Genomic DNA, 14,363 nt, shown 5'->3' on the forward strand with positions numbered 1-14,363 from the left:
AGTAAAGTCCAGAGTCCCACCGCAGGGAGCAGGAGAAGGTTTACCCGGAGCCATGACTGAGGCTGAGTTATACACGACATACAAGGGCGTCTTTGTCCCTTCTGCTGTACACTCTTCACAGAGTCTGAAATATTACGAGGAGTTCACTTTCCGCCCAGATGATATTCTCATTGTAACATATCCCAAGTCAGGTGAGTAGTCGGATCTGGGTCCCGCGCGCGTTTGTCTGAAGGTGTTTAATGTTGGTTAAATCGGGTTAATTAAAGCGGAGCGTTAAATCATTGATTAGAAGGTTCTGCACACATGGCTGCCAACTAAGATGCGTAAAAGGTTTTGTAAAGCTGGAAAGATCTTCAAACTGCGACTTGTGAAGATCATTTAATCCACTGTTTAGTTAGTAAAACCACTAAACCTGCAGCACAAATGTAAACACACTCACACAAGACGTCAGTGTAAACTCTTTAGTCTTTATTAAATGGATTAAGACTCTAAAACACCCTTTTTAAGTATTTAAAAATTGCCAAGTAAATTAAAATGAGAGTAATAACTTAATGATTTATCCTAAATTTAAAAACAAAAACATGTTTTAATCTTAATGGCAAAATAGCCTATATAACTGATCCGAATTAAATATTAATAATAATCTTTAAAAATGCTTTTTGTTTCTCTCTTTTAACAATCCTATTTTATTCTTTTGAGTTCATGTCAGTTCATGTCTTTTTCTGGAGGATGGTGGCTGCTGGCCAGAATGATCTCCTGTATTTTTCTGTCTTGCACTGGACTTGATGAAGTCACACATCGACTGACCAGTTCTCTGTACTCAGCTTTCTCAGAGTATTTCTGCAGAGGGCAGGAGTTGTACTAGAAGGCTGTACAGTGTGAAGAGAAATAGTGAGCGTACAGTTTCTTGTGGTGCTCCAGTGCTGCTGACCACCACCTCAGACACACAACCTTCCAGTCTCACAAACTGTGGTCTGTTTGTTAGCTAGTCATAAATCCAGGTGTTGGGAAGGTAACCACCTGAAATTTATGGAGCTCTCACATATTAGAGCAGCTGAAATGTATTAAAAGCACTTGAGAAATCAAAGAACATGATCCTCAAAGTTTTGCCTGATTGGTCCAGATTAAGGTGGGATCTGAAGCAGGTAGATGATGGCGTGTTTAACCCCAGGAGCATTACGACCAGCACGCTGTAATGGTTCCTGAAAGGTGTTTATAAATAAATGAAACCTGTATTTTAGAACCTCTTTTGTCTTTCTTTTTTTTTAATAAGTTTTGGGTGATATTTAAGGTCATAATACACTATTTTAACTCAGCAGCTAATCCAGGAAACATCGAAAACCATTAACATGGATCCTTTCAGTTATTTAGAGTTTTCTTTTGACTTTTTGAAATATGTAATCTAAACTTCGTACAAAAAGTAAGGAGGTTTGTGTTTGGTTGATTATTTCTTCACTTTAATAAAGCAAATTGGTGTTGTATTGTACGTGGTTTTTATATTGCATTATACAGGCTTGGAAAACCTGATTAGTCCTCTTTACAAACAAGAATCATGCTTGGTTTGAATGAGCAACACAGCTAAACATGTAGGAAGTTATACCTCATAAAGATGATTAATCAAGCTTGGTTGGTTGGTATTATTAAAGGGAAGAAATTATCCACCAAAAGACTAATTTCCTTACTTTCTGTACTAAGTTTATTTTAGGCAAATACAAATGTTTGTACGAGCATCACACACATGCATTGTTATGTTAATAAATTGAAATAAATATCTACAGTTTTATCCCCTAAGTAATTATTTCTCCAACATAATTACTACATCCGGCATTTCTTTGGTGTAATTGCGTCAATGAGGAAATGACTTGGTGAAACTAGAGATAAAACAGAGGATGCATAGAATAATGTGCAGACATTTTCAGAGAGGTTTCTTTGCTTTGTGTAGGTACGACCTGGATGCAGGAGATCGTCCCTCTGATCACAAGCGGAGGAGATCCGGCCTCTGTGGAGACTCTTCATTGCTGGGACCGTGTTCCCTTCCTGGAGGAGACCCGGGCGTCTCTCCTGAACCTCGAACAGAGGCCATCACCGCGCATGTTTACAACACACTTCCACTACAACATGATGCCGCCATCTTTCTCTGAAGTAAAGCCTAAGGTAAAGCAGGTGTCAAGGATCAGCCAGGATGTCATGTGTTTTAAAACCTGTGGATGTGCTGAATTCAACTCCACCTCCATTTTATTTATATAGCACTTTTTAAACAACATGGTTGATCAAAGTGCTTCACACTAAAATAAAACAATAAAATAATAATAAAAAACATATATGATTAAATAGTAAATATGTGCACCCATCAGTCAAAATATTCAGTCAAAACCAACATCTCAACCAGTGTTAAAAGCCAAAGAGAAAAAATAGGTTTTAAGGAGTGATTTAAAAACAGATAGTGAAGAGATCTCCTTAATATGTGGAGGCAACTGGTTCCATAGCTTCGACTGAACTACAGAAAAGGCTCAGTCACCTCTAAGCTTCCTCTTGGTTGAGGGGACAGTTAAAAGTGACCTGTCTCCCGATCTGAGAGAGCGTGACGGTGTGTAGGGCTGTAAGAGGTCTAAAGGATATTGTGGGACAAGACTGTGAAGGCACTTAAAAACAAATTAAAAACAAATGAAAGAATTTTAAAATCAACTCTAGATGCTCCAGATACTTTGAAGATTGAGTTTTATGGGTCTGTCTGTTAAAAATATGAGCCCAGATCAGGCTTTTCAGCTTTTGTATAAAATGTACTTTTTAACTGAGATTCATGTTGGTGCTTAAAGTCCCCGCCAACCTTTCTGTTGCTGCCCTGCTGAGTCGTGCTGTCTGCACAGCGATGGCTCTGATGATTAGACGTACACAGTTTTGTGAAATGTTATATGTGGTGAGAACCAGTTTCCTGAGGCCAGTGTTGTGCAAACATGCGTTCAAATTACTGTGTTTTTGCATCATATTTAAATGGTAAAATGCCGCATCTTCTCATTTTTAGTCATTCTGCTGAAGATTTGCTGCTGTGTTTGGGATCAAAGTCCCAACGTTGCAAGACCCAGTTTGGACTAAGTTTTAGCATCACACTGACATTTGACTCTAGAATACTTTGGTATCCAGAGGAGTTTATTTGTGTTGCCGTGTTTGGTTTTCAACAAACATGATGCTGTACGTTCGGACCAAACATGTCCACTTTGGTCTGGTCTGTCCAGCGGACATTGCTCCAGAAGTCTTGTGGTTTGTGCTGCAATGTTACTTTTAATTCCTTTAATCCTTAAAACTTCAAGCCACACAAATCCAACTCAAACTTGGCTCCTTTTTGGCGCGCTGTGCATCAAGAACATCTTCTTAGCTTTTATTTCTGCCATTTAGGACCATTATTTTGTTCTTTTCAGACAGACATAGAACTTTCTGCTCACTGCTTGATCTTTGGCTGCTCCTGCCTTCATTTTAAGCTCTCTGATTGGTCTAAAGATAGACAGAAGGTGGCTTCTTCACAATTTCAAGGTCTAAATAGAGGTCTCTTAGCAACATAGTAGTCATGTTGATCTTTTTTATGATGAAAATATGATTGATGATCTTTTAACATAGATCATTGTGGATTTATGGAGTCTCTGACTAAACACTACATTTTGTGAATGGATTGTAAATTCCTTGGACAGGATCGAAATGTCTGGAAAACTTCTGTAGATCATCTAAAGGGTAACCATCCATCTTAACTTACCCACAGTGCTACACACTGCTGTTCCTGAGAAACTGTTGTACCTCTCGGGTTTTTATTATCTGAGGATTACATGGTGCAGTCATGGTGTGAACTTTTGGAAATTGCTTTACAACTTTTTCAGATTGATGGTCAGTTGCTTCTCTAAGATCATTGCTGATGTTTTTCCTCCTTGGCATTGTGTGAAGTCAGATCTGAACGATTACATTTCCCGTAGAAGCAGTAAAGGTGGACTTTTATTAGTTTTTTTACACAGTGCTTCTGGATTTTGGCCTTGTTTTTGTTAAATAAATGACAGGATAAAATCTTGTGTGTTGTTGTTCACCTGAAGTTATATTTATCTAACTCTATAACTTATTAAAGAACCAGGAGATTTTTCCTTTTAAGTTTTATTCAGATTAGTTAAACCTGAATTGAATGAGGGTGTATTTTCCTTTTTATTTGACCCTACAAACCTGCACCTATGCTAATTTCAGGGGTTTACAAAATTCCCTGATAAGAAAGTCTGGACAATAATCAGACCAGATCAGGTGTAGTATGAAGAGGTATGAGGAGTGTAGTGGAAGATAAGTTTCATTTTCAGGTGAGACTGGAATAATCAACACTCGTCTTTAGTATATTATTGAGTGGTAGACCTTGTATGGGATCATTATGAAAACCATCAAGGCTGTAAAGTGAGAGAAAGCTAAAGAAATGAAAAATAAAGAATGTGATGCACTTTCAGTCAGTTTAAAGCAAAACAAATGACAAAAGAAGACAGAGAATGAGACAGTTTTTATTTTAAAAAACTTTGTTTGATTTCCTTTCCTAGATTTGTAACCTGCCCACAATTATTTTATTTTTATTTATTTTTTATTTTACCTTTACCTGGTTGTCACTGTTTCCAGGGTTTCGATTCAGGAAAAAAAGCAATTCTGGGATAATCTTTAAAAAATTTAATAATCTCAAACGAGAAATTTTTATCAGAAAAATAAATCTTTTTAGAAAATGGCAACAACCACCTCAATAAAATGTCAAAGATTTTTTTTAACACGTTGATTAAACTTTTCTTATTTAAATTTTCTACATTTTCTGGTCAGTAAATTCACGTTTATTTACAGAACGCCAACATCACATTAAAAACATTTTTAACACCACAGTCAAATCCAATTAAATTCAATTAAAACAATGATGAAGAAAAGTAAGGAAATGGCATTAAATCTTCTTTTTGATTCAGTCCTCTGCACAGGGTGATAGTGGAGGAGAAAAACTCCCTTTAAACAGGAAATAAAACTTCCACCAGAACCAGGAATGTCGGCCATCTTCCTGGACCGGTTGGGGGTGGAGAGGTCAGAAAAGTCAGGTTAACAAGCAGAATAACACTAAGCCAGGGAAACTTGCTGAGAAAGAAGAAGAGAAACACAAATGACAACAATAATTTATTCATGGAGAGTAACGAGAGCAGAGAGGAGCCCAGTGCATCATGGGACATTGCTCAGCAGCCTCGGCCTTTAGCACTCTGTCTACTTCCAGGTAGGGAGGGTGTCTGCTTCCTGAAGCCAAACTGAGAGCTGGCTCCACAGAGAGGGTCTGATAAATGAAGGTTCTGCCTCTCGTTCTACTTTTAGAAGCTCTAGGAACCTCCAGTAAACCAGCAGTCTGAGAATGAGGCTGTGATGGGAAATCTGAGATCTTTAAGAGCCAATGGAGCTTGGTCACTACGAGCTTTACATGTGAGGAGAATAAATTTAAATCCTATCCTGGATTTAAAGGGAGCCAGTGAAGAGAAGATAAACTGGAGAAATTTTATTTCGATGTAATAAAAGCATGGACTGCACAGACTAGAACGCTAAATATCCGTGTTTATGTTGGTCTGCTAATGTGGGTGCTTAGTAAATTAACCTTTTCATCCCACATTTACAACAAACCACTTGTAGACTTTTAAACATTTTTTTTTATCTAATTAATTCACTTTGTTTGCTTTTAATTTACTCTAATCTATATATTTAGCTTATATTATTTATTTTTATGTATTTATTGTTATTAAATTGTTTCATTCCAGTCTTTTTTATTCATTTTTACTGTATTTATTTTGTTTTAATTTAACTGTAAATAAATTGAGGAACTGAAAGGTTAAATTTGTTTTTGAGAATGTAAATGGGTTTTAACACCGATATCTTAAAATCTCTGCAGGTGATCTATGTCATGAGGAACCCCAAGGATGTGTTCACGTCTTCCTTTCACTATTATGAGATGGCGACCTTCCTTGTGAACCCAGGCCCTCAGAGCGAGTTCCTCCAGAAGTTCCTTGATGGAAAAGGTTGTTCTTATTACATCTTTGAAGAAGACTGTGTTTTTTTTAAGAAATGGTCTTTAATTCAGCTGTATTTCACAAACATTAGTAGTCTAAAGATGGTTGATGTGATATCTAACGGAGGACACGTTATTTCCCTTCAGTTATCTTTGGCTCCTGGTTTGATCATGTAAAGGGTTGGCTGAATGTCGATGAGAAACAGCCCATAATGTACATCTCCTATGAGGAAATGATAATGGTGAGACCTAAATGCTCTTTTTAAACAAATCCGATGGGACTGCTCAAAGAGACTGACTTTGTGAACATGTGACCCGTGAAGCAGGACCTGAAGGACGCTGTGACCAGAATCGCTCATTTCTTGGAGAAACCTTTGGATGCTGAGGTGATCGAGAAGATAGCAGACCGATGTTTGTTCAAGAACATGAAGCAGAACGACAAGTCCAACTATTCGGAAGTTCCTCGTGAATTCATGGACCAAACAAAGTCAGAGTTCCTCCGAAAAGGTAAATAACATAAAACAAGTATGTAGTGCACACTGGTATAGTCTTGCGTATATAGAAGATAGCAGATTAGATGAACAGTGAATGACTAGCAACATATTTGAATTGTTAATCCAAAAGAAAACAGCTGAACAAGAGCAGAAAGAAAACATAGGTAAACTAAATTAACCACTCACAGATCTTTCAGGAGCAACAAAACATTTACAACAGTGCAGTAAAACAAGCAAGAACCCTTCATCAAACATAACAAAAACAATCCTAAAGTCCTTTTTAAAACTATAGATCTTTTAATAAACACAGATTTGAACAAATCCTCCATGACGGCATCAGACATTGCCTGTGAGGACTTTGCAGACCACTGCAGAAGTAAGAGCAAAGCTATTACAGTAGTAGCGGTTTAAAAGTTCCCCTGTTTCCATGATGGGTCCTTGACTGGTTCTTGACTGGTCCTTGACTGGTCCTTGACTGATCCTTGGCCGACCCTTCACAGGTCTGCGGGGGTAATGTAATCCCCCACAATGACGTCGTCAGCGAGGCTCTGCCCCTAAGCAGCCCAAGTAAAAAAACAGCTGCAATCCCTCTTTTGTCCACGGGGAGGAGCAGTGATTTGATCTTGCTGCTCTCTAAACAGTTTATAATGAGCTGTGTCGCTCATTTGTTGCATTTTTGCCAACATTTAAAAAATGATTTGATTTGAAAATGGCGTCAAATAAATGTATCAAAAAAGCCGACATGTGTAGCTAATGGTGTTATGAGGCAAAGCACAACCTCCTCAAGTCGGCTAAGTGGTGAATGTCACTAGCAGCGAGCTTTCTAAACATCCCGAGGAGCGCTGCCAGCGGTCATTTGACTGCAACGTAAGTTATTCACAGTGGGGGTTGATACAGCTGCTGCATAACTGAATATTGACAAAATCATAACGTAATATCGGCAGGTAAAAATAACATAATACTGATAATGTGTAAAGCAGGGATCACAAAAGTCCGGACCCAGCCCAACCTATATTCTGAATTAGGCCTCAAAGTGCTATTATCCTAAGTAGATAAGTAAATAAATGGTTTATACTGTGAAATGAAGTGTCCCTGGATTTTATTCATAGCGATCTAGTGATAAAACGTGATAAAACGTCATACAACTGTGTCTCAGCGGTGGGACAGCTGCCTGCCCGCTGTCTGAAGCAGGCACATGCGCAAAGGCTGGTAGGAATGACAGGAACGAGCAGCCTATCATCACACAGGGTTTGTGATCTTACAGCCAATCAGAAGCAGAGTAGGGCGGGCATTTATTACAACTCCATAGCCGTGATATACGACAGTTTGGCTGAGAAAGAGTCTCCCTGAGCGGCTCTGTGGAAGTTTAGACGTGCTAAACTGCTCGTAAATATTGATGTGTTTACTTTTCCAAACAAGTAAGCAGGTAAAACTATAGACAACAACTATATAATAAAAGTCCTAAAATACCAGGTTCAGCCGTTTAGTTTTTAATACACTATAAGCATGGTAGCGTGACTGGCGGTCATCAAAAGACCGCTGGCGACGCTTCCAGTGTTTAACACTAGAAAACCCAGAGATTTCTTATCCCTCTACCATGCCCAGAGTACAACCAAAAGGCTGCCTGGTTTGAAATTAACAATTCAATGGCCAACAATTAGCACCTTTACATTTGTAAACACAGCCATTACCTGCCGTTAGCTGTTCAAGCATACTCCTTGGGGGGAGGAGTGTGCTTGAAAAGAGCCTTGTGGACTGTGCTGTATAGTTTCACTCACCACAAACGGTATTTGTGCTTTTGACCATTTCTCACATTTTCATGTACCCTTTATTGAGCATTGGTCATGTGAGTTTTCATCGTCATCACACTATTGTACGCCCAGCTTGCTTTCAAGTGAGAGATTATCACGTTTCTGTTTCCACAAAGGCAAGAAGGAAAGCATAATCAAGTATTTCAAATGAGAGATAATTACATTCCTTTTGACCTGGGAACAGAAAAGCAAAATCAATTTAATGTTCCTCACTTCCTAATATGGTGCAACAAGGTTCACAGTCCTCAATGTTTTTAGTAAAAAAAAAAAAAAAAATTAAAAAACACCTTACTAACAGGGTGGAATGGAACATAACAGAGTGGAACAGAATATAACAGGGTGGAAAATATTTGTTCCCAATTCCAAATAAAAACGCTTCAATGGCCAGATGATCAGCAATGAATAAAGATATTTCTACAGTGATCCAGATTTTTTGTTTGTTGTTTTTTTTGTTTTACATTTTAGATTTTGTAAGAGATGGGTGTGTTTTAACAACAGCAGTTTTATCCGTGACTTTAATCGATAATTATTATCATTATCCAGTGTATAAAAATGTTGGTGTAAAAACGCCAAAGATAGATAAGCATGATGCTGAACTTCGTGGTCTTAGCTCCTGGTTTGGTGTGTCTTGTTCTGTTTATTATCATTCTGAAAGGTATACCAAGGCTGAACAAAGGCTAAATTCCTCAACATTCGCACTTGCTCCATAAAATTACCATCTCCAAGGCTCCTCCACCACCACTTTGACTATGGATTGATAAGTAAATGAGCCGCAGTTTTGTAATTGTTGCATTGTCAAAACAGTTCTGTTAGTGTTGTCACACAAAATTCAGTAGACTAGTTGGTTCATGCAGTGAATTTACATGTTATTACAAAAATACACAATAATAAAATAGGCAAGTGGCAAGATTAGAATAATGTTATAAGTTCTGCGCAAAGACTCCTTTTTCGTTTTCCAAAACAAAACTGACATAAACAGTCTTGAAAAAAATGTGCACGTAGGCTATGAGGAAAGAATGAATGCAATGAAGTAGGGACTGGTTGAATAAACACGGTTTAACTGGACGCCTAAGCGAGCGCGTTGCAGGATGGCTCCAGATTTTATTGTCAAATGGTTCCAGGTCAACCAAGTCCGAACTGCTTAGAGCAGAGTCCTGCACGGTTCCGTTTTGCTACGCATACCTGCTCTAACCCGTTAGAATGACTCCCGAACCCGACTCGTCACCAATGTATTTATTCCATTTAAATCCGAACCAGACTGATGTTTAACCCGCGACCCGAGCCATTAACGCATCATTGCCATGCTGCACCGCTTCTTTTCCATTATTATAGCCTATTGTTGTTTTATCATTGTGTTAATCTAAAACACATAGATAGCCTATGAATGTTTATTTTAAGCTTGCTCAACATTTTTAAAACAGCTTTATATTCCTCTGACTGAACCATTTCAGAGTGAAGACTAAACCAGACCAGTGTGTTTTATTTTGCCACTGAGAGGGTATAATAGGCTACTCGGAGATTGCTGTGCTTTAACAAAATGTAATCCACCTTTCCTGGCAGCAGCTGTGTTCTCCGTTCCTGGACTACAAATCCGGCGGCAGAAAACTCTGCTGCGCAAATACCAGCGTAAAATAAACTTTCATATATTTTCTTTGTGTTGTTGTAGTATATTCAGATGATAAAACAACAATATAATAAAAAAGAAGACTTGGAAGGAGGAACAGCGGTGCAGTAGGCTATGGCACACGTTAACGTTAAAAAGCACACTGCTTGTTGTAAATACTTGGTTTATGCTTTAAGAGGTAAATATTTTGGTTAACATGTTGAAGAAATATCGTTGTTTCTTTTTTCATCTCTTGCTATGCTATTGAATTTGGCAACATTAACATGGAAATTCACTGCATTAGGACCGACTAGCCTACTGAATTTCTGGTAGCATGACAACACAAACTGGACTCGTTTGACCACTCTTACCCAATGTGCAACAATCACAAAACTGGGTCACTTGTTCAGCTGCCTCATTGCGGCTCATTTACGTATCAATCCACAGTCAAAGTGGTGGTGGAGGAGCCTAAGAGATGGTAATTTTCTGGAGCAAGTGCGAATGCTGAAGAAGGCGCATGTTCAAGTTGGGGGCTGCATACAGTACCTTTTGGAATGGTAATCAGAGCGTGTCGGGGAATAGCCCACCTGGAGGGGTGACGTAATCGGGATTCCCGGCGAGCAGGAAGTCGCAGCACAGCGAGTGTTGGATGTCCCCCCGCGATTAGACACATTGAAGTGGAAGAAATTATCTCCGATCCTGCGTGGGGCTTTTATCTGTCGCCCTGTCTTCTTATGGAGGTGAAATAAATAATATGAGAATAAAATAACCCTTCCTAGCTACCTCAAACAGATTCTGTGTTGCTTGATCCAAATCTGATTTGTCTATGTTAATAATGCTAATATTAAAAGATTAATCAGTATGATAAATACATCCTATTGAGAATAGAGCTAGGGGCTGTGATCCAGTATTTGAAAGGTTTTATTAACCTACTAGCATTCATTTCTGAATAAAACAATTGGCAGCGCACAAGCATGTTACAATTTCACATTCCACGTCAAACGATGATTATGTATTAAGTTTTATGCATTTTTATGAATTGTGACTGGCCATCAGAGGTGCTTTGAGTGGCGCCTCTGCCGGTCAGTGTAAATTCAGATAAAATCTGACAGACTACGGGCGATGAGAAGTCTGTGAGAGAAGCGCCATCTTCTGGGTCTACCCTATATTACAAGGAATGGGTGGAGTTTGATTAAAACATCGACACTCCCAGGAGAAGGAGGGGGCCTCTCTGGCGGCTGGAAGTTGGAAGGCAGCTGGCTGGAACTGGAATGGAACTGGGCTGGAAGCCGGCAGGTATTCGGCTGGCTTTCAGCTTGGATGGGAACTTTTAAACCGCTACTACTGTAGATATAGTCTTTTATCTCAACAAAATGTTGATTGTAACACACCGAAGCATTGTTCTTACCCGAGGAAACACTGGAGAACTTTGTCCTGGTTAATGCAAAGATGCTTGGTCGAGTTTTCGCCCAACTAAACCCAACATCCTGCCTTTTTGATCCCACTCCCACATTTCTTTTGAAATCATTTCATGGTTTCTTTGAGTTTGAGCTTTTAAACATCGTAAATTACTCTCTTCAAACGGGGTCTTCTCATCTGCCTGTAGAACAGAAGTGGTGAGGCTCCTTCTGAAGAAGAATAATTTAGATCATTCTTGAGAACTACCGACCTGTATCCAACTTAAGTTAGATTATAGAAAAAGTTGTTTTAATACAGTTGCACGAGTTTTAAATAAACAGCTCTTTTCAAAAACATCAATTAGGTTTTAGGACAAACCACAGTACCGAGACGGCCTTTCTAAAGATTATTAATGATCTCCGGTGTAATATGGACTCATAGAAACTTTCAGTCCTAAAGCTGCTGGATCTTCTATGCGGCTTTTGTGTTGCCATGGTTGTTAAGTCAACTCCTCCACTAGTGGGCAGTGCTAAGCTCAGGGTTCAGTTTCCAACACCGTTTTGCAGCAGTAATGCGTTGCTATAAAGTTTTTTCCTAATACGCTCTAAAAACTCACATATAGCCTTTTGTTGCTTTTGTTCTTCTGCTTCCTTTTCTTCTTTTCTGGTTTGTTTCTTTCGCTGGTCGCATGTCAGCTACTCAGCTCAGCACTGCCCCCACGATTTCCGGTGGTATTTCTCCATCTTCAGCATCAAGTGACGGATAGCTAAGTTACCTGAAAATGAACCGAATGACACACAGAACCGACGCAGAAGATGGACGAAACTGTCCTTCTGTCTGCGTATCCGTCTTTTGTGTTGAGCATAAATGGGCCTTTAGAAGTCTGGTTGGCATCTCTTGTACTGTTCTTAACTGGTTTTATTCCTTTATCTCACAATTTGACAGTTTTTTGTAAGTATGGATACATGCTCCTCAAGTATCCATGAAATCAAATGTGATGTTCTCTATGGCTCACTTTTAGGTCCAATACTTTTTAATCTGTACATGCTGCCACCTGGGGATTTCATCAGGAGCATTGATTTTCACAGCTATGCTGATGATAGACAGCTTTACATCGCTGTATCTCCTGACGATACAGAGCCAGTTAAGGTTGTTTATTTCAGATATGAAGTCATGGATGGCAGAGAATTTTTACAGCTCAATCAGGGCAAAACTAAAGTTTTAATTATCGGTCCTGAAGACAAGAGAGAGATCATTTTACCCAAAGTGAAACATTTTAAACCTCCTCATTGTGTGAGAAACCAGGGTGTCCTTTTTGACTCTGAGCTGGGTTTTATTTCACACCTTAGAAACGTCACAAAGACAGGATTTTATCATCTTAAAAACATTGCCAGGGTCTGCCCATTTCTCCCTGTTGCCAGCACGGAGATGCTGATGTATGCTTTATTTTTTAGTAGAATAGACTAAAGTTAGAACTAAAACTTATGTAAAGACCTCGTCCCACGGTTACGGCCCTCGACTGTGGATCAGCCTGCAGGAGAAACTCAGGGCTGCAGAGGCTGTCTGTGTTTTTAAAAGGCTCAAGACCCATGTTTTTAGCATAGCTTATAGCTGAACTTTATTTTATTATTTATAGATATATATTGTTATATCTATTTTGTTTTATTTAGTCTATTTTTATTTAATTATCCTTTATATCTGTCTTATTAATTTTGTACTTATTTATTATATACTTATTATTTTATGTTTTTTTTCAATGGTTCTTATTTGTTCTTATTTTTAGGTTGATTTTAATGTTTTTTATTTTTAACTTCATCGTTTTCCTAACGGGGATCCTCCACATCAGGCACGATGTCTACTGTGGGTCGTTGCTGTGGACGTCACCCTGGTCGGGGAGGTTGGTGGGGCCCTGCACCGCAGCCCTGGCTGTGGTGTGGGGCCCCTCCCTGCCCTGATCTCAGCAGTTTCTTATGGTGATGCCATCTGTGGTCCCTGGTGAGGCAGCTCCTGGTGTGGACGGATCCCCAAGATATTGTTTCCTCACCTCAGTGTCAGGCCAGACTTTTATCTCCAGATGTTTCCCTCTAATTGTGTTTTTTATTGATCTTTCAGTTCAGGAGACAGAAACTACAAGTCTAAGTTTATGTTTGTGCAAAGAGGGGTGTGGGTCTGAGTGTGATGATGTGTGTAAGAGAGTATGATCAGGTGTGTATTATTGAACTTTATTTTATACTTGTGTGTGAAGGTTTTATATATATACAGATGTTGTTTGTTGTTTTATGTAAAGCACTTTGCGCTGCTTTTTATATGAAAAGTACTTGATTAATAAAGATTCAATTTGATTTGATACAAAATGTTCAACAACCAGACAATAATTCCTCATGTGTGTTGTTTCAGGAGTAGCTGGAGACTGGAAAAACCAGCTTACACCAGAAGAGGTGGAGTACTTTGATGTTGTTTACAAGGACAAAATTAAAGATGTCAAATATAAATTTGTGTGGGATTAACACAAGCTGAAAGAACGTAAACCCACTTGACCAAAAAACTGAAAATAAATTATAAAGATAATCAATCACAGAAGTAAAATGAATTTACAGATTATTTTCCTATCATTTTGGGTCAAAAGTACCACATATAAAGTTCACATTTCCATGTACTGCTCTGTATGTGGCATAAAATTGATTCTTAGCTGTTTCCAGAACAGTTTGTTATAAATGAATGTACAGTAACATGTTTTTTGTTTCACTGTCTTTGCTATATTATTAAATACATCAGTATTATCGGAATAGATACTGTTTTAATCATTTAGTTTTAATGCTGTTAATGTCATTCATTCACTCATTATCTTAACCACTTAGTCCATTGCGGGTCACGGGTAAGCTGGAGTCTATCCCAGCATTAACAGGTGAGAGGCAGGTACACCCTGGTCGGGTCACCGGTCCACCGCCAACACAACATGACGCAATAATTTCTTTCAAGATGATTAAATCCAAAATGTTTAAAATGATGCAAAAATGTATAACTTT

General features: G+C 38.7%; 1 protein-coding gene across 2 annotated transcripts; it reads left to right on the forward strand.

Moving 5' to 3' along the window:
• sult2st2 (sulfotransferase family 2, cytosolic sulfotransferase 2) lies at positions 1-14,125 on the forward strand. Of its 2 annotated transcripts, none has more exons than XM_041974121.1 (6): positions 1-191; positions 1,943-2,154; positions 5,915-6,041; positions 6,179-6,273; positions 6,355-6,538; positions 13,735-14,125. In XM_041974121.1, exons 1-6 carry the CDS (start codon positions 53-55, stop codon positions 13,842-13,844), a joined length of 867 nt encoding a protein of 288 aa, XP_041830055.1. In that variant the 5' UTR covers positions 1-52; the 3' UTR covers positions 13,845-14,125. The 2 variants fall into 2 exon arrangements, with proteins under 2 accessions (XP_041830055.1, XP_041830056.1); XM_041974122.1 differs by having other exon boundaries at positions 2-191; positions 6,358-6,538.
• The last annotated feature ends 238 nt before the right edge of the window (positions 14,126-14,363 follow it).

Source organism: Melanotaenia boesemani, chromosome 21 (assembly GCF_017639745.1).
Source record: "Melanotaenia boesemani isolate fMelBoe1 chromosome 21, fMelBoe1.pri, whole genome shotgun sequence".
NCBI lineage: Eukaryota > Metazoa > Chordata > Actinopteri > Atheriniformes > Melanotaeniidae > Melanotaenia > Melanotaenia boesemani.

Coding starts and splice junctions, on each gene's coding strand:
- sult2st2 (XM_041974121.1), top strand. CDS start 53: ATGACTGAGGCTGAGTTATACACGACATACAAGGGCGTCTTTGTCCCT. Junction 6,042..6,178: donor GAAGTTCCTTGATGGAAAAG/GTTGTTCTTATT, acceptor ATTTCCCTTCAG/TTATCTTTGGCTCCTGGTTT. Junction 6,274..6,354: donor CCTATGAGGAAATGATAATG/GTGAGACCTAAA, acceptor TGACCCGTGAAG/CAGGACCTGAAGGACGCTGT.